The 25,044-nt window shown below is 42.7% G+C and overlaps 1 protein-coding gene across 1 annotated transcript in view; it reads left to right on the forward strand.

Moving 5' to 3' along the window:
• COL19A1 (collagen type XIX alpha 1 chain) overlaps positions 1 to 25,044 on the forward strand; it is a 946,027-nt gene that overhangs the window by 792,422 nt on the left and 128,561 nt on the right. The window contains exons 42-44 of the mRNA XM_030199003.1: positions 12,816 to 12,866; positions 12,966 to 12,998; positions 23,418 to 23,444. Coding sequence (XP_030054863.1) covers positions 12,816 to 12,866; positions 12,966 to 12,998; positions 23,418 to 23,444 — 111 coding nt within the window. The remainder of the gene's footprint in view (positions 1 to 12,815; positions 12,867 to 12,965; positions 12,999 to 23,417; positions 23,445 to 25,044) is intronic.

A 25,044-nucleotide genomic window follows, 5' to 3' on the forward strand; every position in this document is an offset into this window, starting at 1 on the left:
CTACACAAAAACATGACAAATAAAGATGGAGAATTTTAAAATACTGTGCAGAATTTTTATGCAGAATTTTTCTTTTTACGTCAAATTCCCCCAGGAGTAATAAGTAGGGTTCTTGCTGTTTGAATCATAGAATTAATTCTGCTGTTGTTTGACATGTTTGCTAAATGTATCTAGTTTGGATTTTCTTTAGGGTTTACATTTCACAATATTCCCGGTAGAGAGATTTAAGTTGATATTATTCCGCTGACGTGATAATCAGAATAATCTTATTGCGACTTCCATGGAGAAATGCCTTAGTTGTGATCTGCATTTGTTGAGGGGGAGGTTGGACTTTTGTGGATGCAGAGCATAGTTACATTTAACTCATAAGAACTGCAATGTTATATTGAACCAAAGGTCCTTGAGGGTCATACATGCAGTGTGTCAAACATATGATCAGTATCAACCTGGTGTGTCCTAACTGAAAAGAAGGTTGAGAATCATTGCCATAGAGTCTCTACAGCATTTAGAAAGCAAAACATGCAAATCTTTCCAAATGTATTTATTAGGATTTATTTACTGCCTTTTTGAAGGAATTCACTCAAGGCGATGTACAGTAAGAATAAATCAAACATGAGCAATAAACAATTACAGCTGTAAAAATATTCAAATGACAATACAAAGTATAGTATAGTATACTACTTACAATGTCAACACAACATGCAATAGGACATTTTAATTGACAGTGTAGGGTATAAGCAAAGATGGAACATATAGAGGGGCATAATTGAACGGGGACGGCCATCTCTAAGGGTGTCCATCTCTAAGGACGTTCCTGCGAAGGGGCAGGGAAACCCATATTATCGAAGCAAGATGGACATCCATCTTCTGTTTCAATAATACGGTCGGGGACACCCAAATCATGAAATTTAGGTCGACCTTAGAGGTGGTCTTCCTTAGAGATGGTCGTCCCCCGTTTTTGGCCATAATGGAAACCGAGGATGACCTTCTCAAAAATGACCAAATCCAAGTCCTTTCGTTGTAGGAGGAGCCAGCATTTATAGTGCACTGGTCCTCCTCACATGCTAGGACACCAACCAAGCACCCTAGGGGGCACTGCAGTGGACTTCACAAATTTCTCCCAGGTGCATAGCTCCATTACCTTGGGTGCTGAGCCCCCCAACCCCTCCCTAAAACCCACTCCCCACAACTGTACACCACTACCATAGCCCTTAGGGATGAAGGGGGGGCACCTACATGTGGGTACAGTGGGTTTTGGGTGAGTTTTGCAGGGCTCACATTTACCACCACAAGTGTAACAGGTGGGAGGGATGGGCCTGGTCCACCTGCCTGAAGTGCACTGCACCCATTAAAAACTGCTCCAGGGACCTGCATACTGCTGTGATGGAGCTGGGTATGATATTTGAGGCTGGCATAGAGGCTGGAAAAAATGTTTTTTAATTTTTAATTTCTTTTGGGTGGGAGGGGGTTGGTGACCATTGGGGGAGTAAGGGGAGGTGATCCCCAATTCCCTCCGGTGGTCATCTGGTCAGTTCGGGCACCTTTTTGAGGCTTGGTCGTGAAAAAAAAAGGACCAAGTAAAGTCGACCAAATGCTCATGAGGGACGCCCTTCTTTTTTCCATTATCGGCCGAGGACGCCCATCTCTTAACCACGCCCCGTCCTGCCTTCCGTACACTGCCGACACCCCCCCATGAATTTTGGTCGTCCCCGCGACGGAAAGCAGTTGAGGACACAAAAAATCGGCTTTCGATTATGCCGATTTGGGTGACCTCGGGAGAAGGACGCCCATCTCCCGATTTGTGTCGGAAGATGGGCGTCCTTCCCTTTCGAAAATAAGATAGATAGGTAAGAATAAGAAGAGTTAGAAAGTAAGGTGACTAAATTAAAGAAAGTTTCACATGAGGTCAGAGAGATGGTTAACATATATGGGCCGATGATCAGAAGCAAACACAGGTGCTAGAGGCAATTAGCGCCATACTAACACCTGCGTTTGCTACCGCCCCATGATCAGAGCCCCTGAGAGCATGAAACAACGTGCTCGTGGGCTCTGATAGCAACTAGCATGCAACTGCATGCTAAACAGGGCTCTTAGCGCAAGTAGCTTGCAAATGCATGCTAAACATATTCCTCCCCAATGATCAGTGGGCAGCGTTCCAAACACAGAATCAGGCGGCTTAGGGGTCTGGTCGTGCTGGTAGTTCCAGATTGGCCACGGCACCCTTGGTATGCAGATTTAGTCCAGCTGCTGATGATGCCTCCATTTCAGCTACCAGTGTCTCCGGATCTCCTGCATCAGAGTCTGTTGTTGATGGAGGATCCCTCCCACTTTGGTCTTACGGCCTGGCTCTTGAGAGGTCAAGATTGAGAAAGAAGGGCTATTAGGACATAGTGATTGCTACTTTGCTTCAGGCTCAGAAAGCGGTCTACAACGACAGTGTATGCATGGGTATGGCTGACCTTTATGTTGTGGTGTGCACTATGCGCATGGTGACCATTGGAGGCTTTGGTTTCCCAAGTTTTGGCCTTTCTGCAGGAGGTGCTACAGATGGAGTTGGCCTATAATTCCCTCTGGGTTCAGATGGTAGCTCTCCCCTGCTACCAGGGGGCAGGTGCCGGGGTCTTCCCTGATGGCTCATCCGGATGTGGTGCGATTTTTGAGGGAGGCACTTTACCTTCGGCCCCCGTGTCGCTGGCCGTGCCTGGCCTGGAACTTGAATTTGGTGCTTCAGGCGATGCAAGCAGTACCTTTTGAGCCTTTGCACAGGACATCTGATAAAGATCTTACCTTTAGGTAAGTATTCTTGGTGGCAGTGGTGTCAGCCTGGCAGATTTCGGAGATTCAGGCCTTTTCGTGTTGGGATCCATTTCTACAGTTTTCCAAGGTTGGTGTAACCTTACATATTCTGTCATCTTTTCTGCCAAAGGTCATTTTGGCATTTCATCTTAATCAGCCTCTATTTCTGCCTTTGTTTCGGAGGCAGGATTACCCCGCAGATTTTATGACTCTTTGACTGCTGGACGTTCAGCAAGTACTTCGGAGGTATTTGCAGATGTCTAATGATTTTCAACGCTCGTATCATCTCTTTGTGCTACTATCGGGGCCCAGATGTGGCAACGCGCAATGGAAGCCGACGACAGCTCACTGGCTTAAAGAAACAATTGTTTCTGTGCACATTTTAGCTGGTTGATCTCCGCCGGAGGAGTTATGTGCCCATTCTACTCGGACCCAGGTGATCTCTTGGATGGAAACGGGTGTTCTGCTAGATGAAATTTGTCGGGCAGTTACTTGGGCTTCTTTGCATACTTTTTCAAAGCATTACAGAGTAGATGTTACTTGCGGGCAGATGCTCGTTTTGGAGTTGTGTTATGTCGGGGAGCAGCAGCTTCCCACCCTATCTAGGGATTGCTTTGGTACATCCCACCTGCTTCTGGATTCATCTGCTGTAGAGGCGAAGGAAGGTAAAATTATGCCTTACTTGATCATTTTCTTTCCTTTAGTCGCAGCAGATGAATCCAGGACCCTTCTCTGTTTTCAGCCGCGTTTTTCATTTTGCCCGACATGTGGGCAAGATTTTTGTGGACAGTCTCTCTCAGGTACAGTTGGTTCCTTAAAAAAAAAAAAAGAAAGAACAAGTAAGAAAGGTTAAGATGATTTGGAATTTCTATTGCGTTTCAGACTGCTGGATTGTAGTTCTGAGTTTGTGAGGAAGGTTTCCAGTTCATATTTTCTTCTGCTTTGTAATGATACATATACTGACTGATGGAGGGGCTGGCCATCTGGTATCACAGCCTTCAGTTCAGTTTTTCTATCTCCACCTGCTGGTAGATGGATAAAACCCATCAGTTTCTGGATTCATCTGCTGCAACTAAAGGAAATAAAATGATCAGGTAAGGCATAATTTTACCATTTCTGTTCTGTACCTCTTGTTGAGAGAGTTTTATTAGTTGATCCTGGAATGCTCCGTGAATGAATAATTATACTCTATTTTCTCTGGAGTAGAGGAGTAGCCTACTGGTTAGTGCAGCAGCCTGAGAACCTGTGGTACCAGGTTTGATTCCCACTGCAGGTCCTTGTGATTCTGGGCAAGTCACTTAACCTTCCATTGTCCCAGGTACAAAATGAGTACCTGTACATAACCACTTTGATTGTAACCACAAAAATGCAGTATATCAACTCCCATTCCCTCTGTGAGTACTTGTACTCCTCACCCAGAAAATCTGCTGTTCAATAAACTGGGAAATAATTCAATAAAAATGGAGGGAAAAGACCTCAGAAATATGACAGACTACATCTGTTTAATATAGGTCAAAGTTTCAATCATTGATCTTAAAAGACCTCTAAGGAAATGAATTTTATGTGAATGCTTGTGCTTATAAAGTGTTCAGAACATAATTCCAAAACAAAAAAATGATATTCAAAGAATGCAGCAAAAGAATGAAATATTATGTTTAGATATCAGCTTTGAAGACACTAAGCTCAAATGTCCACAAAACATTGAAATATTGACTTCAAGGCACTTAGCTTGTCTTATTTATCCTTTCAGTGCACTTAGCTTATCACTGTCAGTGCAGCCCGTTTCACCATAGATAATGGCTTCTTCAGGGATTTGCCCTTACATGTCAAATCATCTAAAAACATAATAGTGCCATGATTAAGTACTAATAAAAATATATACATTTTATTAAATTATGAATCTAAAAATACTGTGGGATTCTGCATGGAATGTTGCTACTCTTTGGGATTCTGGCAAAAAGGGACAGGTGTAATAACTATGTGGCAACAAAAACTAAACTGTACAGAGTACTACATTCCTGTATTTAAATTTTATCTTTGTTTTAAAACAAAGGCATCAGATGCTATTCTTGAAAAAGAGCTGTAGGATCTCTTATTTTACACAGATATTCCAGATCCAAGCTCCACAACTTCATCAATCATTTGCCTCAGATGTCTACAAAATATATTTTGAGATGATAACAAGCTACATTATATAACTGGAGATAAAGCTGATGTCAAATTTTTCTGGGAGAAGGTAGATAATTATTATAGAAATGATCTTTGGAACTAGAGTGGAGTGGAACTGGTAGACGTGAATTGCTTGTTTACTCTCCAAAAATACTAGGACTAGGAGGCACGCAGTGAAGCTACAAAGCAGTAAATTTAAAACAAATAAGAGAATATATTTCTTCACTCAATATGTAATTAAACTCTGGAATTCGTTGGCAGAGAAAGTGGTAAAAGCAGTTAGCTTAGCAGGATTTAAAAAGTTTTGAATATGTTCCTAAAAGAAAAGTCCATAAGCCATTATTAAGATGGACTTGGGAAAATCCACTGCTTATTTATAGGAAAAGCAGCATATAATGTATTGTACTTTTGGGGGATCTTGCCAGGTACTTGTGATCTGGATTGGCCACTGTTGGAAATAGGATACTGGGCTTGATGGACCTTTGGTCTGTCCCAGTATGGCAGCACTTTTGTTCTTATGTGAATACGTCTTCAAAGCTGATATCTAAACATAATATTTCTTTTTTTTTTTTTGCTGCATTGTTTGATTTGATTTTATTAGTTGATATAGCAGCTTGCACCAAAAAAAGTATCAAAGTGGTTTACAATACTAATGGGCTAATTTTCAAAGGAGAAAAGCATCCCAAAAGTGGTATAAGCCTGCATTTGGACGTTTTTCTCACAAAAACATCCAAATCAGCATTTTTGAAGCCTGTTTTTAGATGTCTTTCTCTGACATCCACCAGAAGTGCGTCCAAATCTCAAGGGGGGAGTGCCAGGGGCGTGTTCAGGGCAGAACAAAGGTATTCCTAAGACTTAGACATTTTTCAGCCATAATGGAACAAAACAAAATGTCCAGGACTAAAACTTAGACGTTTTGAACTAGACCTGTTTTAAAACGAATAAGGCACAAAAAGGTGCCCTAAGTAACCAGATGACCACTGGAGGGAATCAGGAATGACCTCCCCTTATTCCCCCAGTGGTCACTAACCTCCCTCCCACCCCCCAAAAATGTGATGAAAAACATTACTTGCCAGCCTCTGTGCCACCCTCAGATGTTATACTGAGGTCCATCAGAATAGCATGCAGGTCCCTGGAGTAGTCTAGTGGTGGGTGCAGTGCACTGCAGACAGGTGGACCCAGGCCCATACCTTTCCCTACCTGTTACAATTGTGGAGGAAACTGTGAACCCTCCAAAATTCACCAGAAACCCACTGTACCCACATATAGGTTCCCCCTTCACCCATAAGGGCTATGGTAGTGGTGTACAGTCAGGGGTAGTGGGTTTTGAGTGGGTTTTGGGGGAGCTTAGCAGACAAGGTAAGGGAACAATGGTGAGATGTGTACCTGGGAGCATTTTATGCAGTACCCCCTAGGGTGCCCTATTGCTTTCCAGGGATGTCACTTTTCCATTATTCTACCTGATGCCAAGCTTTCTATTTTTCATAACATCTGAGCCTTGTGTCTATTGTTTATCAATAGATTTCGGCTTTGAATTCAGATCTATAGATAAAAAGGAGGTCTCATTGCATGTATCTAAATACCAGAGTGCTATTTTTCCATACTTCATAGCAAGAGTGTATATTCCCTAATTATCTGACCCAGTGCAACTGAAGCTTTTACCTCAGTGCATGTAGATGTGTGGATTCTCTGATGGCGTGTGAGGCTTTCTTTCCAACCAAAGCTTTTACCACACTCAGAACATATAAATGGTTTCACAAGGATTTTCTTGTGTATTGTGAGGTCTGCCTTACTACTACTACTTATCATTTCTATAGCGCTACTAGACGTATGCAGCGCTCTACACTTGAACATGAAGAGACTGTCCCTGCTCGACAGATCTTACAATCTAATTAGGACAGCCAAACAGGACAAACAAGAGCTAAGAGATAACACTAAAAGATCAGCACGCACATTCCTGAATCTCCACTATCCTAGCTGCAAAGGTCTAAAATATAAACTAACATATGCATCCAGCTTCCCTTACATCAGCACGCAGCTATGGAATACATTACCACTTGCCGTGAGAAAAATCCGCGACCTAACTAACTTTCGGAGATCACTGAAGACCAGCCTGTTCAAAAAGGCATACCACAATGATACAGCCTAACTACCAATGACAATGAAACTCAAGCCGAACTAGATAAAACCCAACTCTCTATACCTGACTACTAAAGTCTACTCTACTACGAATGAACTTTAAAGCAATATCACTCTATCTCTATTTCCGGATATGAACTCTTTATACATGACTGTTTAATCTACTATGCTAATCATGATTTCTAATGTAATACTGCTTGTATCTCTCACTCAGGAAATGGCGATTGCCATGACGGAACAATGTAAGCCACATTGAGCCTGCAAATAGGTGGGAAAATGTGGGATACAAATGCAACAAATAAATAAATAAGGGAATATTAAAGTGAGGATGATAAAATAAGGGTTCTGAACAAGTGAATAAGGGTTAGGAGTTAAAAGCAGCATCAAAAAGGTGGGCTTTTAGCTTAGATTTGAAGACGGCCAGAGACGGAGCTTGACGTACTGGCTTAGGAAGTCTATTCCAGGCATATGGTGCAGCAAGATAAAGGAACGGAGTCTGGAGATATTAGTGGAGGAGAAGGGTGCAGATAAGAGAGATTTACCCAATGAACGGAGTTCCTGGGGAGGAATGTAGGGAGAGATGAGAGTGGAGAGGTACTGAGGAGCTGCAGAGTGAATGCACTTATAGGTCAATAAGAGAAGGTCAATAAGAAGAGCCTTCTGCCTAAAGCCTTTACCATACTCAGGGGATGTATATTGTTTTAGTGGATATTCATGGATTATCTGATGGACTGTGAGGCTGTCCTCAATGACGCTTTTACCACACTTTCTATATGCAACTGTTTTAACTTCTGAATGGATTCTATGGTTCATTGCTAGACCACTCCGCCAGAGAATCCATGTAATTAGTTTATCTACTCGGCAGACTAGATGGACCATACAGGTGTTTATCTGTCTTTATCTACTATGTTACTATATTATTTTGTTACTGTGTTACTATATTAGGGGGAAAGATAAGAAGCTCAGTCTTGGTCATGTTTAGCTTCAGATGGCAGTGAGACATCCAGGCAGCAATGTCAGACAGGCAAGCTGATAGTTAGGCCTGGATTCCTGCTGAAATTTCTGGTATGGAGCATAAAGATGATACTGAAAACCATGTGTACACAGTTTTCCTAAGGCAATTTTCAAAGTCTGAGCCTGCATAATGAAAAATGTATGTGCATTTTTCACGAATGTGTGGCATTTGTAAAATTACACCCAGAATGGACAAAGAGCCTGGTGAAAAGTACAGGACAGTACAGGAAAGAAAAATGAGTGATCTGCGCCTAAATTGTACGTGTGAGTAACAAAAAAGGGTATGGAAATGGACAGGTCATGAGCAAAGTGGGAGTACTCCTAGCATTTATGTGGCTTGATATAGAATACGGGGCATATGCATCTAATTTAGGCGCACTCATATGCACCACGTTTCAGTTGGTGCAAATGGCTGCTCCTAAAGTTAAGCGCGACTCCCGGGTGAAAGCTGTATTCTATAAACCGTGCATAGCTTTAAGCATGGCTTATAGAATAGCGCTTTTTTTGGCACCAATTTTTAGGTGCCTTGTAGAGAATCTAGCCCTTAATGTGGCACCTAGTGGGAGCATTCCCAGTATTTTCTATTGCAGATTGGGCATCAACATTCACATTAACGTGCAGCCTACTCCCAGTTACCGTGGAAACACTTAGGGGCCCTTTTACTAAAGGGTTGGCATGTGGCAACAGGCTTGTCATGTGCCGATCCGGAACTACCGCTGGAGACCACTGGTAGTTCCCAACCCCAGTGTGCACCATTTCAACCACTACAAAAATATTTTCTATTTTTGTAGCGCTGGTGCTTACCTGGTGGTAATGGGGACAGCGAGTGGCGTTGCCCGGCTACCACTGGGTTAGCGTGGGAGCCCTTACCACTACCTCACTGGGTGGCAGTAGTGCACCCCCTCCCCACCGAAATCCACTGTGTGGCAAGTGGTTCACTTACTGCACGGCCATTGGCCATTTCTTTTTGAGAAAAAAGAGCCTTGTACCCGCTGTGGTAAAAGGGGACCTCAGCGCGCATCAAAAACATGTGCAGATGCTAGCACAGGCCCCCTTTTACCACAGCTTAGTAAAAGGACCCCTTAGTGCTTCCCATTTAGGAGTCAGTAAGTATTTCCATGTTAACTCTGCATTAGACAGCGCACTGTTAATGCAGCAAGTTAACTGCCAAGTGCCTTCCATGCTCACTCTCAAGCAGCAATAAAAAAATGAGCTATTCTATAAACGGCACTCAAAGTTAGGCGCTGTTTACAGAATAGCACTAAGTACCAGGATCCGCGCTCAATTTTAGGTAAGAGTATTTACACCAACTGAAACCTGGTGTAAAATCTCACACATAAATTAGGCACATCCCCCATCTTCTACAATAGTGCGAGCATCTTTAGTGAACGCCCCTGATCCTCCCATGGCCACTCCCCTTTTCCATTTTGAACTAAAAGATTTGCACGTGCATCTTTATAGAATAGCGCTTGGCATAAATCCAAATTGTTGCCAATTAGTACCAATGATTGTTAGCTCCCATTTCCAATTAACTGCTCGTTTGTCAATTAAGATTCACGTGTAATTATGGAATACGCCCAATGCGCGCCAAATTTCAGCATGCAACATTAAGCACCATATATAGAATCTGGGGGTTAATGCATCATTTACCAGGCAGTAACTGCTAAATTACCATAAAGCCCCTTAGCACAGCTTTGCACTATGCTATGCTGTGCTATGCTACTGGAATCTTATATCCCACAAACTCCCTTTTCAGGTTCAAAAGGGTTACATATAAAAAAGATTCATAATAAAATACAAAAAGCAAGAAACATTACTGTCTCATTCATTCTATACATAACTTCTCATTTTCAGAAAACTATCAAATAACCATGTTTTAATATTCTTTCTAAAAATATCATAAGACAAGCTAAGATGAATAAAAGAAGGCAATGGGTTCCAGATCTCAACTGTAGAATAGCAATAAGCTCCTTGATGTATTCTTTTATACTTCAAACCCTTTACAAATGGAAATTGTAACTTTAAACAACCATAATTGTGACTCTCAAAGGAGCCACCCAACAAACCAATTAAAAGAGGGAAATTATCAGGTAAATTTCCATATAATGTTTTAAAAATTAAGCAGCATAACTGAATTTAATGCACAATTCCATTGGCAACCAGTGTAAGTCTGAAAACAAAGGCATCACATGATCAAACCTTGATTTCCTATATATCAATCTTGCAGCTGTGTCTTGAAACAAACATAATTTCATAAGTTTCATAGGTAACCCAGTATACAGTTACAGTAATCCAATGAAGACAAATCTATTGATTATACTAACACCCTAAAATGTTGTTGATAAAAACAGGAATGAATCAATCATAGTTGTCTTAGTTTATAAAACGATTTTTGAACCACTGACTCAATCTGTGCTTCAAAACTCAAAGAGGAATCTAATAAAATATCCAACACTCTGGAAATAGTTTCAGTTTTAAAACTCATACCATCAGTTGAATGAAAGTTGAAATAACATCTTTCTTTAGACCAATCCACAGCAGTTACTGTATGGTAAACCTTTGTTAGGGATGAATTCTATATATGGCATCGAAAAAAAATACGCACTTAACACAATTATAAAAACCTCACCTAATGTTAAACGCAGTTTATAGAACACACGTAGCACCCGTTCCCGAGACTAAAATTTAGGCACATCCATTTACGCCAAGTAAGACCTGGTGTAAATGTTCACACCTAAGGGGTCCTTTAACAAAGGCACGCTGAAAAATGGCTTGCGGTAGTGTAGGCGCAGGTTTTGGGTGCGCACTGATCCATTTTTAGCGCGCCTGTAAAAAAGGCCTTTTTTGCCGAAAATGAACATGCAGCCAAATCAAAATTGCCACGTGTCCATTTTACCGTCAGCCATTAATCTAGCGGTAAAGAATCCAGGCAGTAATGACCTAAGTGCATCAAATGCCACTTGGCATGCATCCTTTATGCGTGCCCAAAAATAAAAAATACTTTTCAGACGTGCATATTGGATGCGCGCCAAAAATGAAATTACCGCAAGAGCCACATGGTAGTCAGGCGGTAAATCCATTTTGGTTCACGTTGGGGGTGCGTAGACACTTGCACGGTTTAGTACTAGGGCCCCTAAGTTAGACGTGGATCAGGCATATTCTTTAACAGCGTGTGTAATTTTTAGGAATACCCACAACCCACCTATATCCCTCCCATGACCATGCCCCTTTTTGAGATCTGCACATTAGAATTTACACACATCACTTTACAGAATACACTTAGAAAGTTGTGTAAATTCTAATTACTGCCAATGATTACTCATTAGTGGCCAATTATCAGCACCGATTGGCTTGTTAACTAATTAAGTTGTGCGCACAACTTTAGACGTCATTTATTTATTTATTTATTACATTTGTATCCCGCGCTTTCCCACACATAGCAGGCTCAATGCAGCTTAAATAGTAAAAAGTAGATAGAATTACAAAGTCTTGAAAGAGATATTACAAATTGTGGTGAACGTAGTAATAGAGGGGTAAAAGGATAAGTAAATTGAACATGGAGAGGTAAGCAAGGATAGGATGTGTAACAGGAGAAGAATTTGGGGAGGGTAAGGCGTAGAAAGGATGGAGAGGAAAAGATTGGAGATGAGCATAAGGAGATTGGAGACATGGTCTAAGATATAACAATCATAGGACTGGAATCATGTGGGTGGGCTTTAGTTAAGTTGGGTCATTAGAGTAGGCTTTCTTGAAGAGATGGGTCTTCAATGCTTTCCTGAAGGGTAGATGGCCGTTGATTGTTCGGATGGATCTGGATCTTGGTAGAGTGTTCCAAAGCTAGCTGCCCAAAAAGGAAAAATTGGATGCATAGGAGGATCTGTACTTAATACCTTTGTAGTTGGGAAGGTGTAAATTGAGGTAAGTATGAGAAGATATTGATCTGTTTCTGGTTGGGAGGTCAAGGAGGTTCTTCATGTAGATAGGGGCTTCTCCATATATAATCTTATGAAAAACTGTGGACTTTAAAATTAATTCTTTCTCTGATGGGGAGCCAATAAAGCTTCTTTCGAAGAGGTATAGCACTATCATATCTTGACCTGCCAAAGAAAAGTCTGGCTGCCATGTTTTGGGTAGTCTGAAGTTTCTTCAGTATTAGGGTCTTACATCGTAGGAAAACACTGTTGCAGTAGTGTGCGCGTGTAAGTACTGTGGATTGCACTAGGTTCCAGAAGGTGTCCAAGGGAAGATACGGTTTCACTCGTTTCAAAATCCACATCATGTTGAACATTTTTTTGTGATGGATTTAGCATGATTTTCGAAAGAAGTGGTTATAGAATCAGGGGGGTTAATGTGGTTTAGTAAAGGGCCTCTAAGAAATACAAAAAAAATTAATTTCTACCATGTTGTACAGCTATCATTTCTGTCATGTTTTAAACCTGAACATAATGACAGCTTGCCTGCATCTTTAATGCCTTCAGAGTTTATTTTGACCCCTGTGTGCATTTCATGCCCATTGTAAGACACAGGTCACTCTGCATTATTACCATGTTTAACAGTGCTCTAAGAAATGATGCATTTTTACATGACTAATGATTATATATTGACAACAAAATAACACACTGCACTGAGAGGCTCTAAGAGATGGTGACCATGTATCTTTCTGAGCAATGTTTTCTAAAACTTCCTATTATTTTAAGGGTATGCAATACAGTGAAAGAAATGGAATGGGCAGTTTATATAAACTACAGGTATGTCACTTTATTACTATTAAAAGCACTGGTTTAAATTTATGTACATTTATTTTTTAGTAACCTACTTTTAAATACATTTCAACTTTTTTTTGACAGGGGGGTGCAGCTGTTGGTTACCCAGGTCCTCCTGTAAGTGTGTGAGAATTTTAATGGTTAATAATTGCAATATTTGAAGCCAATAGAAAAGTGTTAATTATAAATGTCATCTAAATGTGGCACATAGATTTAGTTATAGATATAATAAAGCAGTTTAAAAAATTAACATACACTGAAATCCAATTGATAGAGCCTATTAGTTAACCATTCTGTTTGGTTCTATAGTTTCTACATTGTCTGTTGCAAAGGACCTTACAGGACATTAGTGCCAAGATTTTTATGAACCGAACATTCTCTAATGGACTAAAATAGTTTTAAGGGCAGTTCTGACTTTGTGAAGTTAGGCAACAGCTCTACTGTAAAATTATAATTACTGTCTATCCAAATTACTTATTGCAAAGGTTAAAGATTTGGGTTTGATTCACTGAAGTTAAGGACTCAGGTGAATTTCTGCTGAAAATTATTCATAGAGTTCATAAATAAAATTGATCCCAGATCCTATGGGGAAGAAGATGGTGCTCAGAGGCACTTCTCATTTCAAAAAAATTAAATTAACCTCCTGTTAACCTTCGGCCTTGTGGAGAGCTGTATTGCTCCTCCTCACACTGTCTCGCAGCAGGAACAATTCTAAGAACTCCTGGTTCTCCACCATTTTGGTCCTTGCTTCTCCACTGACTGACATGCAATGTATGCAGCTCCACGCATAGTCAAACATTGTGAATGGCATTCTTTGGGGCATAGCTTGGGTGAAGTGAGGGCAGAGTTATATGTCTGCTTACTATACAAAATACATATATGTGACCACCTCTAGGAAAAGGTGACTAAAATAGTGGATCCAAATGTTGAGGATGGCTGATTGACTGTTTGCTAACCCTTGAAGTGATTGCAGATTGTTCTGCCTGTTTGCTCAACACATGCCGATTCATTGACAATATTTGCCTATACACAAGTGAGACACAGCCTTGGCTAGATCTTGTGACTCCTACGGCATGCATTTATCTCCAAACTCAGATCTGTGTCGAGTCTGACATCATTTTTATGTGTATTGCAAACCTTCTGTATGTAACTGAATTAGACAATCTGTTTTTGTATTTTCTCCAAAGAAGGCAGGCCTATAATTCAAACATGTGGGTAATGCAGCCCTTGTTGCCCAGTCCGGAGCTTGTAACAAGCTTTTCAGAGCTTTTTGAATGCAAGTTGTGCTCCACCGCACATGCATGATTACCATCCCACCCTCCATGAGAGTGCAGGACCAACAGTTCTATTTTTTCCACGGTGAGGAGAAGACACAACTTTTCTCCGCTCATCACAGCTGCTGGATTGGTTACCAGGACTTGAGGTTTTTTGATTTTGATACGTACAGACAGGTAGAGGGATGATAGTATCTGAGGATTTGAAGGCGACAAAACAGTTTGACAAGGCGGTGGCCGTAGCCAGAAAGTTGCTAGGCTGTATAGAGAGAGGTGTAACCAGCAGAAGAAAGGAGGTGTTGATGCCCCTGTACAAGTCATTGGTGAGGCCCCACCTGGAGTATTGTGTTCAGTTTTGGAGGCCGTATCTTGCTAAGGATGTAAAAAGAATTGAAGCGGTGCAAAGAAAAGCTACAAAAATGGTATGGGATTTGCGTTACAAGATGTATGAGGAGAGACTTGCTGACCTGAACATGTATATCCTGGAGGAAAGGAGAAAGAGGGGTGATATGATACAGACATTCCAGAGACGGGAAGGCGGTAGAACTAGAGGACATAAAATGAGGTTGAAGGGGGGCAGACTCAAGAAAAATGCCAGGAAGTATTTTTTCACGGAGAGAGTGGTGGATACTTGGAGTGTCCTCCCATGGGAGGTGGTGGAGATGAAAACGGTAACGGAATTAAAAAATGTGTGGGATAAACATAACAGAATCCTGTTCAGAAGGAATGGATCCTCAGAAGCTTGGCAGAGATTGGGTGGCAGCACCAGTGGTTGAGAGGCAGGGCTAGTGGTTGCGGGGTGGGGCTTGTGCTGGGCAGACTTCTACGGTCTGTGCCCTAAAATGGCAGATACAAATCAAGGTCAGGTATACATATAAAATAGCACATATGAGTTTATCTTGTTGGGCAGACTGGATGAACCGTACAGGTCTTTCTTTGCCGTCATCTACTATGTTATTATGTTACTGTGTTTTGTCTTCTCGGTTCTTTTTATTTGCCTTGTTTTCCTTCAGGGTGTATTTCTTTTCCTTCCCTTACAGTTTTAGCATATTTTTGCCCTTTTATAAATTTTCTTTTTGTTACCTTGCTCAGTAGGCTGTTTTTAGGCCTGAGCCTCAGTCTGGTTTTTTCCTTACTTTTCTCTGGTGCTTTGCCCCTTATTTGGTGGCATCGAGTCTTTTGATTTAGCCACTGCTGTTTTTTCTTCCATGTCATCAAACGTTCCCAGTGGCTGTAAATACTGTAGCTGGTGCAATAGGACCATCTCCGGCAAAGACACCCATTCTTGGTGTCTCCAGTGTTTGGGGCCTGAACATATCCCTTCTAACAGTGTTCTGTGTCTTCATATGAAGAAAAGAACACATTTAGCCAGACAGAGAGGCTCAGAAAGAGAAACATTTTGGAGCCAGGTCTAAAGCCTCAACGGTGTTGGCACTGGCGTGTTCACTGTCAGCTTCAGCATTGGGGGAATCAGTCTGTATGGCTGCAAGACCATTAGACATTGGGAGTGACTGTGCATCGAGTGGGTTTCTACCTGCCTCAATGCCAGCCTCTATGTAGACCCCCGAGGACCATTCAGCATTGGACCCAACCCCAAGGTGACATGAGGATTCATTGTTGTCTTCATCGACTTCAAGGAGCATCAATGCCCAGCATCAAAAGAAGCATCGTCATCGGTCACCCTCGACGCATAGTACAGGGAGCTCTGGGGCACCGAGGGATTCCCCGATACCCAAGAAGCATCAGCGCCAGGAGGACTGCTCCCCCTCCATACAAGAGATACCAATGCATGGGTCCTCAGGCAATGTTACACTCCTACCTTGCTGCTCCTGGCGGCGGCCATAGTGAGAGGTTCATCTGAGGGGCGACCATCTTGAGAGGCTCATCGATATCAGTTCCTGAAGGTCAGCCATCTTGAGAAGAGCATCTGCATCGGTTCCTGAGGGGCAGCCATCTTGAGAGGCTTATTCCTATGGGTGTGCCCAATGAGGTTCCTAGCATGTCAGCTGTGGCAGGGATCTCCTGATGAGAGGCCTATTTAAGAACAGAACACTGTCATCAGTTTGCTTCGGCTTCTACTTTGGTGGAGTTCGTGGTGTTTCCTGTTGTTTTGCGGATTTGATCATTGCCTGAATTCTGACCACCTCTTTGTTTGCTGCCTGCCTCGACCATTGCCTGAATTCTTACTACTTCTTTGTTTGATGCCTGCCTTGACCATTGCCTGAATCCTGACCACTTCTTTGTTTGCTGCCTGCCTCGACCATTGCCTGAATTCTGACTACTTCTTTGTTTGCTGCCTGCCTTGACCATTGCCTGAATCCTGACTACTTCTTTGTTTGCTGCCTGCCTTGACCATTGTCTGAATCCTGATTACTTCTTTGTTTGCTGCCTGCCTTGACCATTGCCTGAATCCTGACTACTTCTTTGTTTGCTGCCTTCCATGACCATTGCCTGACTCCAGACCACCTCTTTGCTGCCTGCCTCGACTCTTGCCTGTCATCTGACCACTCTTGGTTGGAGTTCGGAAGTCCTGTCGGCCCTCGGTCCTGGGGGCTCAACCCCCGGGGGAAGGGGTCGCTCCAGGTGAAGTCTCGGGATTGTTCGGCAGTCATTTGGATCTCAGGTCTGAGCTTGTCTCATCTGTGCTTCACTGGACACAGGGACTCACAGCATAACAGGCAGCTAGGACCAGGCGCCCGCTTCAACCCCACTAATTCAGCAGCCTGTCTGTACACCAATGCCCCAGCTTTTCCCAATGTTAGCCCTCTATGAGTGCCTCCAGGCCTTGCTCCCTGAGCTTTTGGCAGAGTTCCTCAGGGTTCCTCTATCAGTGAGATCTCTAATGCAGGTGCTGCATGTGGCCTCTGCTTCAACTTCCACCTGTGTCAGCACCCTCTCAGTATCGGTGAAGGAAGCTTCACTGGAGTCGAGGCTGGAGCCGACACCTCGACTCCCCTCTCAGGGACATGGTTCCTCCTTGTTGAGGTGGACTTGGTCTCATCCTTCCCATGAGGAGTTCTGGCTGACACCAATGAGGAGCACTCAAGGGAGTTAGATGTGGACCCACAGTACTTTTCAGACGAGGAGTTCTATGGTATACCATCTGATCCCTCCCCTCCATGGGGAAGGAGAAAGCCTCCAACTGAGAGCCTTTCATTCCCTACTTTTGTAAAGGAAATGATGGCTGCCATTCCAATTCTTTTGGAAGTGGAGGGCGAGCCCAGAGCTTAGATGTTTGAGGTCCTGGACTATGAGTCCCCTCCTAGAGAGGCTGTGATGGTCCCACCATGAGATCTTACAGGACGTTCTGGTGAAGAATAGGGAGTCACCTCTGTTGGTCCCTGTCCTCCCTCAAAGATTGACACTATGTACTGGATTCAGTCTTCCCCTGGGTATGATAGGCCCCAGTTACCTCGTCATTCCCTAGAGGTGGAATCCGTGCTCAAAAGAGCCAGGAGTTCTAGGGTCTATGCTTTGGCACCTCCTGGCAAAGAATCTAGAACTCTGGATTCTTTTGGGTGAAAAATGTATCAGGCCTCTATACTCATCTCCCATATTCAATCATACCAGCTCTACATGAGCCTGTACTTGTGGTCCTTGGTGCATAGTATGTCTGATTTGGCAGAATGTCTCCCACCAGAGCAGACCGAATCTGTTCACCAGCTGGTCAAGCAGCAGAAGGTGTGTTATAGTTTCTTGGCCAGGGGTGCCTACAATACTTTTGATGTAATGTTCACCTAAGACTCAGACAGCTCCCCAGTTAAAGCAGGGGGCAAGCTTTTGACTGGCTCCTACAGAACATATCCACTGTAAAAGTGACTATCCCAGATGACTTTTTGATTGGGGGGGGAGACTGAAGTTTTTTCAAGAAAGGTTGCCCCTTGTAACTTCCAACCAGTGGATTCTTCAAATAGTCTGTCTCAGTTATGCCCTGCATTGGCGACAGAGACCACAGATTGCCCACTGAGAGCACATCACTTCAGCTCTTAGCACAAGCAGGTGCTTGCAGAGGAACTCTCGGCCTTTCTAAAGTCCCATGAGGTGCAGCCTGTTCCACCAGGAGAAGAAGGGAAGGGATTCTATTTCAGGTACTTCTTTGTGCAAAAGAAGATGTGTGTGTGTGTGTGGGGGGGGGGGGGGGGGGTAAGTCCCATCCTAGACCTAAGGGCCCTGAAAGATTTCTGGTAAAAGTTCAGTATGGTTTTCCTGAGTACCCTTCTTCCCATGATTCAGGTAAATGATTGGCTATATACTCTCTGGACTTAAAGGATGCTTAAACTCATATCCCGATGCTTCCAGCTCACAGGACATATCTTTGATTTCGGCTGGGGACACATCACTTCCAGTAGATCCTTTGGTATAGATGTTAGAAGCTGGAGAAAATTCAATAATCTCAAATTCAACTCAAAATTATCAACTTTTTGATAAATTACCATCTTATCTTTCATTTAAAGAAGTCTGCAGTTGTTTTGCCTTTTGAGCTTGAGTCTCCATTAGCGCCACTGTAGCAGCTTCAGAGGTGTAGCTTTCTTCCATCTTCTGAAGTCTAATAGAGTTCTGCATCACTGTAGGTAAAATCCCAGAACAGACCTTCTATAATGATTCCAATACTGCCCACATAGAATCCAGCATTACTTCTGCAGGCTTATCTAAGCGGCCAAGGTTGTATCTACACCTGGCCTCCTGCAATCCTTGATGGCACCAACAATGATGAAGGAGCTGCAGTGGGAATCAAACCCAGTTTGTTCCCCAGGATCAAAGTCCACTGCACTAAACACTAGGCTACTCCTCCACTCTACATGAGACTAGGCAGGCAGAAAGCTGAGATGTTCCATTCATCTTCAGCATCAGGAAAGGTAAGAAGGTGAAAGCAAGCATCAGAAAAGCAAAGAAGTAGTCAGAGATTAAAACAAGCATGTTTTTGATGCACGCTGAGGCCCCCTTTTACCACAGTGGGTTAATGCTGTGTTTTTTCTCAATAAGAAATGGCCATACGGTAAGTGAACCACTTGCCACACAGTCATTTTTGGGTGGGGAGCACTACCGCCTCCCATTGAGGTGGTGGTAAGAGCTCCCGCAATTACCACCACAGCAAACATTTGATAAACTCAGAATCAGGATGAAGACAGAGCACATTTAAGTTAAGTGCTTTTTTGCTGTGTGATTGGACATTAGATACACAAGTTTATCATATGTTTGCTGCAACAATTGTGAAGAAATTAAAAAGAATATTGGGAGGTTTTTGCTGATGATTGGTCTAAGTCAGAAGGAAGCTGTGGTTCTCATGTTGAGAGTGGACTGGGTTAAACAAACAGTCCCCAGTTTCCACATCATTAACTGCTAAGGCTTTTTTTCCTCCCGTTCAGAAAAATCAAAAATTAAAAATTAAGAAATTAAGGAGTGAAGAATTAAAATAGTGCAAATCGAGGGAGTTTTCCGAGGTTAAGTTGGTGCCCACATGTTTTTGTTCCATTCATTTTGGCATAATATGTAAACTAGCAATTGGTTGATAATTTAAAGGTTGACTTAGGTCATGGTTATCTGATTTGGGGATATGTGCTAAAATAATATACCCAAGGAAAGCATCCCATCCTCAATACTCTTCCTACAAACAATGTAAACCACTCTAATATCTCAACAGAAGGACACAGTAAAAGAAAAGGACATGTATCTGTCAATATCTGAAATTCTTACCAGTAAAATCTTTCTAAAGTCTATCCCCTGGGGTTCCCAAAAGCTCTGCATGTGTCTTGGTAGGACAAATGTCAACTAAAACTTTACTTATTGCTAGGGCTGAGGTCTTTAGTCCTAATTTCTTCCCTGGAAAGAATTTGCTAACTCAGTGGCTGAAGGTTGCGCTTCACTACAATTATTCGTTTGTAAAATAATGGATAATAAGCTGTTAGACAAATGGAAGAGTGTCCTCTGATCTATTGATTCTTGCCCTGTTAATCTTGAAAAGTACGTTTTCTTAGCTTCTGACAAGCCTGATTTATAATGTTTAATAGCTATTTTCCAATCTATTTTATCATTTAACATCCTAGAGTTTCGTTACAAGCATTTTTTTTACTATGGGAATCAGTGCAATAAATTGTTAGAATACCAAGAATAACGTGATTTTCTTGTAACAGGTCTAAGAGTTAAAGCAGCAATTTGGTGTAAAATAGAATAGTTTGATTCCAAACTGTGAATTTATATAAAGGATCTGAATCAGTGATAGAAAGAAAGAGAACAAGCAAAGGCCAGGAAAGATCTCTATGTTGGATGTTTTTCAAGATTTATTTGGTTAGTTTGAAGTAGTGCAAAACCTAATAAATAGTGATCAGACCAGGCTACAAGGGACCATTTACTATCTGATATTAAGAGTTTCCTAGTTTTATCTACAGTAGATGGACTGGGGGAGGGGCAAGGGGACTCTAAAATTCTATCCCCCACTGCCAACAAACTTTGCCCCTGCTGCAGACAAACCCAGCCCTCTGCCATTCAGGAAACTGCCCCCTTCACTACCCAGGGGTCTACAGGGTTAATATGTCCTCCATAGTACCACAAGACAACCGCTAGGAGGTCAGGGTGCCATTTGGAAGAGGGACCTCTGCCACTCTGAAGAACATATGAACCCTGCAGACCCCCGGTAGGGAAGGGAGGTTTGGGGATGGGGGGAGGGTAAGGAAGGGGCATAGCTTCCTGAGCGTCAGAGGGTGGGGGTATGTCAGCGGTGGGGATAAAATGTCTGGTTCCTGCTTCATGTCTGTTTTCTGCTTCATACCTGTTCCTGCTTGTCTCCTGCACTGCTCCACCCTGCCATATACCTAGCCGATCCATCTATGGTTCTGGCTATTGGGGGGGGGGGGGGGCTGACACTCTGGAAGTTGCTTTTCTATAATTTCTATCTTGGAAAGTCTTCTTCCTCATAGCAATCACTTCAGCTAGGAGAGTAAATGAATTTTATTCATTGGTAACACACAAACCCTATACACAGTTCTATTATCACCAGATTAGGCAAGAACTTGCAATATGTCCAATGAACAAAGTGGTGCACCCTTTCACCTAAAAGAGGGAATAATCAGGTCAGTATTCAAAGTGATTTAACAGGCCAGAAATGGCCACTGGCCGGTTACATCTCCTGTTTGGGACTAATTGCTAATTGTCAGTGGCATTTAACCACTTAGCAGTGAACTGCATACTGGCTATTTTGGGGGTGTTTCAGGGATAGACTCAGCACTTGGCAGGTTAAGTGCCGATATTCAGCCCATAACTGGCCAGGTTAACCGCATAAATGGGACTACATTGAAGGCTGACATATCTTTATGCAGTAGCCAATAGCCGGTTAAGGGCTGAATATCGAACTTAACTGGCTTTATGTTAGCCAGCTCCACAAAATCGGATATTTAATACCACAGCCTGGGCAAAACCTGGCATTGAATATCTGGGAATAACACCAGTGGCAGTCAGCAAAACACTGAGTGCCACTGGCTGAATATTGACCTCAGTGTTTCCTACCTTCTGACCAGAGCACCATTCCAAACCTTGCATGAAAGCCCTACATATTCTAGACTATAAAAAGAACTAAATTATTTAAACGTTTCATCTTTTTCAATCCTATTAGTTGTGGAGTCATAGTTTCAAAGCACTTAGACTTACAAAGTTCCATAGTAACCTATGGAACTTTGAAAGTCTAAGGAGCCCTTTTACTAAGCCGCGTAGGCGCTTACTTGCGCCCAACATGCATCAGTTTGGAGTAACTGCCCGACTACCACATGTCCCATGTGATAATTTCATTTTTGACGAACACCCGCCAAAATGGGGCAGTAACTCCAACTTGACGTGCGTAGGCGACTACCGCTTGGTTAATGTGAGAGACCTTACCACAAAGTCAATGGGTGGTGGTAAGGTCTCAGAACCAAAATGGATGCGCGCCGATTTTAATTTTGTCGCACATCCATTTTTGGCCCAAAATAAGCGCCTACACTACCACAGCCCATTTTTCAGCACACCTTTGTAAAAGGACCCCTAAGTGCTTTGAAAATGAGCCTCCTAGTATGTCAGTTGTTAAAAGAATTTTAGTTAACTGTCTTGTTCATGGCAGAAATGTGTGTAAGGAGCAAACAGTTTCTCTTCTCAGCTTCAAAGTCAAGTCACAGCAAAATAGGGCTACTGCAGCCACAGTTGCTTTCTTAAAGTCTGCCTCACTGAATACTGTCTGCAAAAGCAGCTACATGGCCCTGCCTTCATACTTTCACGGCACATTGTTTGAATTGAGCTTCAGCATAGGACTGTGTCTTTGATTAAATGGTGCTGGGTATTCTGTCCCTTTGAGCTTGACTGTGTGGGCAGCTCTAAAGGTTAAGGAAATATCAACTTGAGCAGCCTTAAACTTGGGAGACACCTATTTTTGTGTCTGTCTCAATCTTGCTTATTTACAGCAGGATAAATAAGGCACCCCCTCCTTCCCAGCTCTGAGTGTTGCAGGTTGAACTTTGAAACTGAGAGGCTGAGGAGACCGCTGCATGCGGGAAGGGCCATGCACGCTCAGAATTTACATTAAGTCCTAAGTTTTGGGACTGCAGGTGGGTGATTCAGTCAGTGGCACCAGGATACGCATGTGTATCTTATCAATCATCCTGTCTATGGAACACATGTTCAGATGAACCCACTGCCTTATTGATTGAATTTCACACAATACTCACAGCTGCAGAAGGCAAGCAAGAACCCTGTAGCCAGTTAATGCTGCAGAAGTCCCTACTCCCTTTTCCAATATCTCATGCACAACTTGAATATGTAGTCTCCTAATCTTTCAGCTTCTGAATTGTTCATACAGATAAAATGTGAGACATATATTTTAATAGTTTCTTGTCTCTTTGCCATAATACTTTGAGAGCTATTTTGAGGTGTACGTATTATGTCCATGCATTACCTCTCCTTATTTTAGCTATGTCTTTGCATGTTAGCCTTCATTTTTACTTATGCCATATTTATACTGTGTTCATGACTGTGGGGTTCTAGTATGGGTTGATGCAACAATGCCCCGTTTGCTTTGATATTGATGGGATAGACTAAATAGTAGAGGATGTTGCAAACTATTCACTGCTCAGGAATGAAATGAAATTCAGTTTGAAAAAGATTAGATGATTTTTGGCTCAGCTGCCAAATGAAATTAAAAAAAAAAATGCAGTGTAGTGTTTTAAGGAAAGCTAAATAGACCAGGACATTTGCTAGTATGCATGCAATTTCCTAATAGGCTCTTCCATTTTTTGTTCCACAGGGCCCAAAAGGAGACCCAGGTTTAGTGGTATGTGATGCTTAAAATCTCTGTGTTATTTAGCAGAATGTGAGTGAGTGTTCTTACAAAGTGTTAGATTTTGAAACAACATCACCTGTTAATCCTGGGAGAATTTTTTTAATTTAAAAAATGTCAAATGCAGTGTAATCCCTTGCTTAAGGTGGTCTAGGCAGCTGCCTAGACTATGCCCAGGATAGTTGAACAAGAGGGATGCACACTATTATTTATTGATTGGGACCAGGATTTCCCTGGGAGGCCAAGCAAGCTCTGCATCAAGCGTCACACTTCGTACAGTGATGGAAACCACACCAGTTCATATGCTGAAACCAGAACCTTTACTGTCCCTTCAGTTGATGAGGGTACAGTTACAACCATTGCAAACAGATAGCCAGCTATACACAGTAGGTATTCTCCTCTCCTTCGGTAGTACAAAATATGCATGAGCGGTGATGGCATTGCCATACACAATTCCCTACATTTGCTATCGTTGGTAAGCAGATGTTAAATGTTGTCAAGGTTTAAACAGATGGTAAACGCAGGCTCCCTGGGTTTTAAAAGATAGACACTGTGGCTTTGCAGTGGTGATATTATCAGATGCAACAAACGGTTATTTACTTCTCCTGCCTGTTGTTGTTAGAAAGGCCAGGAAGCCTGGATGATACCAAAGATACTCTGAATGAATCATTTCTCCTTCCTCAGCACTTAAAAGAGATGGGAAGGTTCCCCATACCTCACCACTAAAACAAGCCAGCAACCAGGTTTTGGGTCTGTTACTTGGTCCTTGAATCCTTGCTCCTTTAGCAAGTGCCTTTTAGAGCCAACTTGTAGAAGTATAGCAGGCTGACTCTGCATTCAGGATTATTACATCAGGCTGGACATGAGGGATCTCCCTAGTAGCATGGGTCAAAGGAGGCAGATGAAACCCAAGACAAATTTGGCAGGCTAGAGGCTTAAAACACTTAGGTGGAGGCTACTGCTGACATTGAAAGCAATGGAAGTAATGCCCGACTGGATCAATCTATCCTGCTTTTTCTGGAGCATATGGTAAACCTACTGCTGACACCAGGTCCTTTCCCCTATACCATAAATCATCTTACTGTTCCACAAGTACCCAGAGGCTTCTACACTATTCTCCTTAGTTCTCTACCCCTCTGGAAAATTCTGTTGAGAACATGTGACTTCCTGACAGATGCAGGAAACAGCAAATTCACAGCTGGCTCCAAACTGGCAAAGCACTAGGGGCCTGCAACACAACTTCTTCCTATTGGCTGACAGGGCTGCATAGGCTGAAAAGATGTCATGACCGAGGCTGTGATGAGATGCCGACTCATCTCCCCGGGCCTCTGGCAGTTTCCCCATTGAGTCTGGTCATGTGCACAGCATGTCATGGCTCTCCCTCTGTCCGAAGGCCTGTCCACTGTGCTGTGCCAGCATGAGCTGGCTTCCATAGGCACACACAATGTTGGAGGTAGCACTGGCAGCCGGAGATTACATCATCAAGACAGGACCATATATGGTATCCCAGGATTCTTCTTCCTTGCATTTGCAACAGGTCACCTGGTCTTTCCTGGTGGAAGTTGCAGTCCTGCCATGTTCCAGTCTTCTAGTC

The sequence above is a fragment of the Microcaecilia unicolor genome, chromosome 3 (assembly GCF_901765095.1).
Source record: "Microcaecilia unicolor chromosome 3, aMicUni1.1, whole genome shotgun sequence".
NCBI lineage: Eukaryota > Metazoa > Chordata > Amphibia > Gymnophiona > Siphonopidae > Microcaecilia > Microcaecilia unicolor.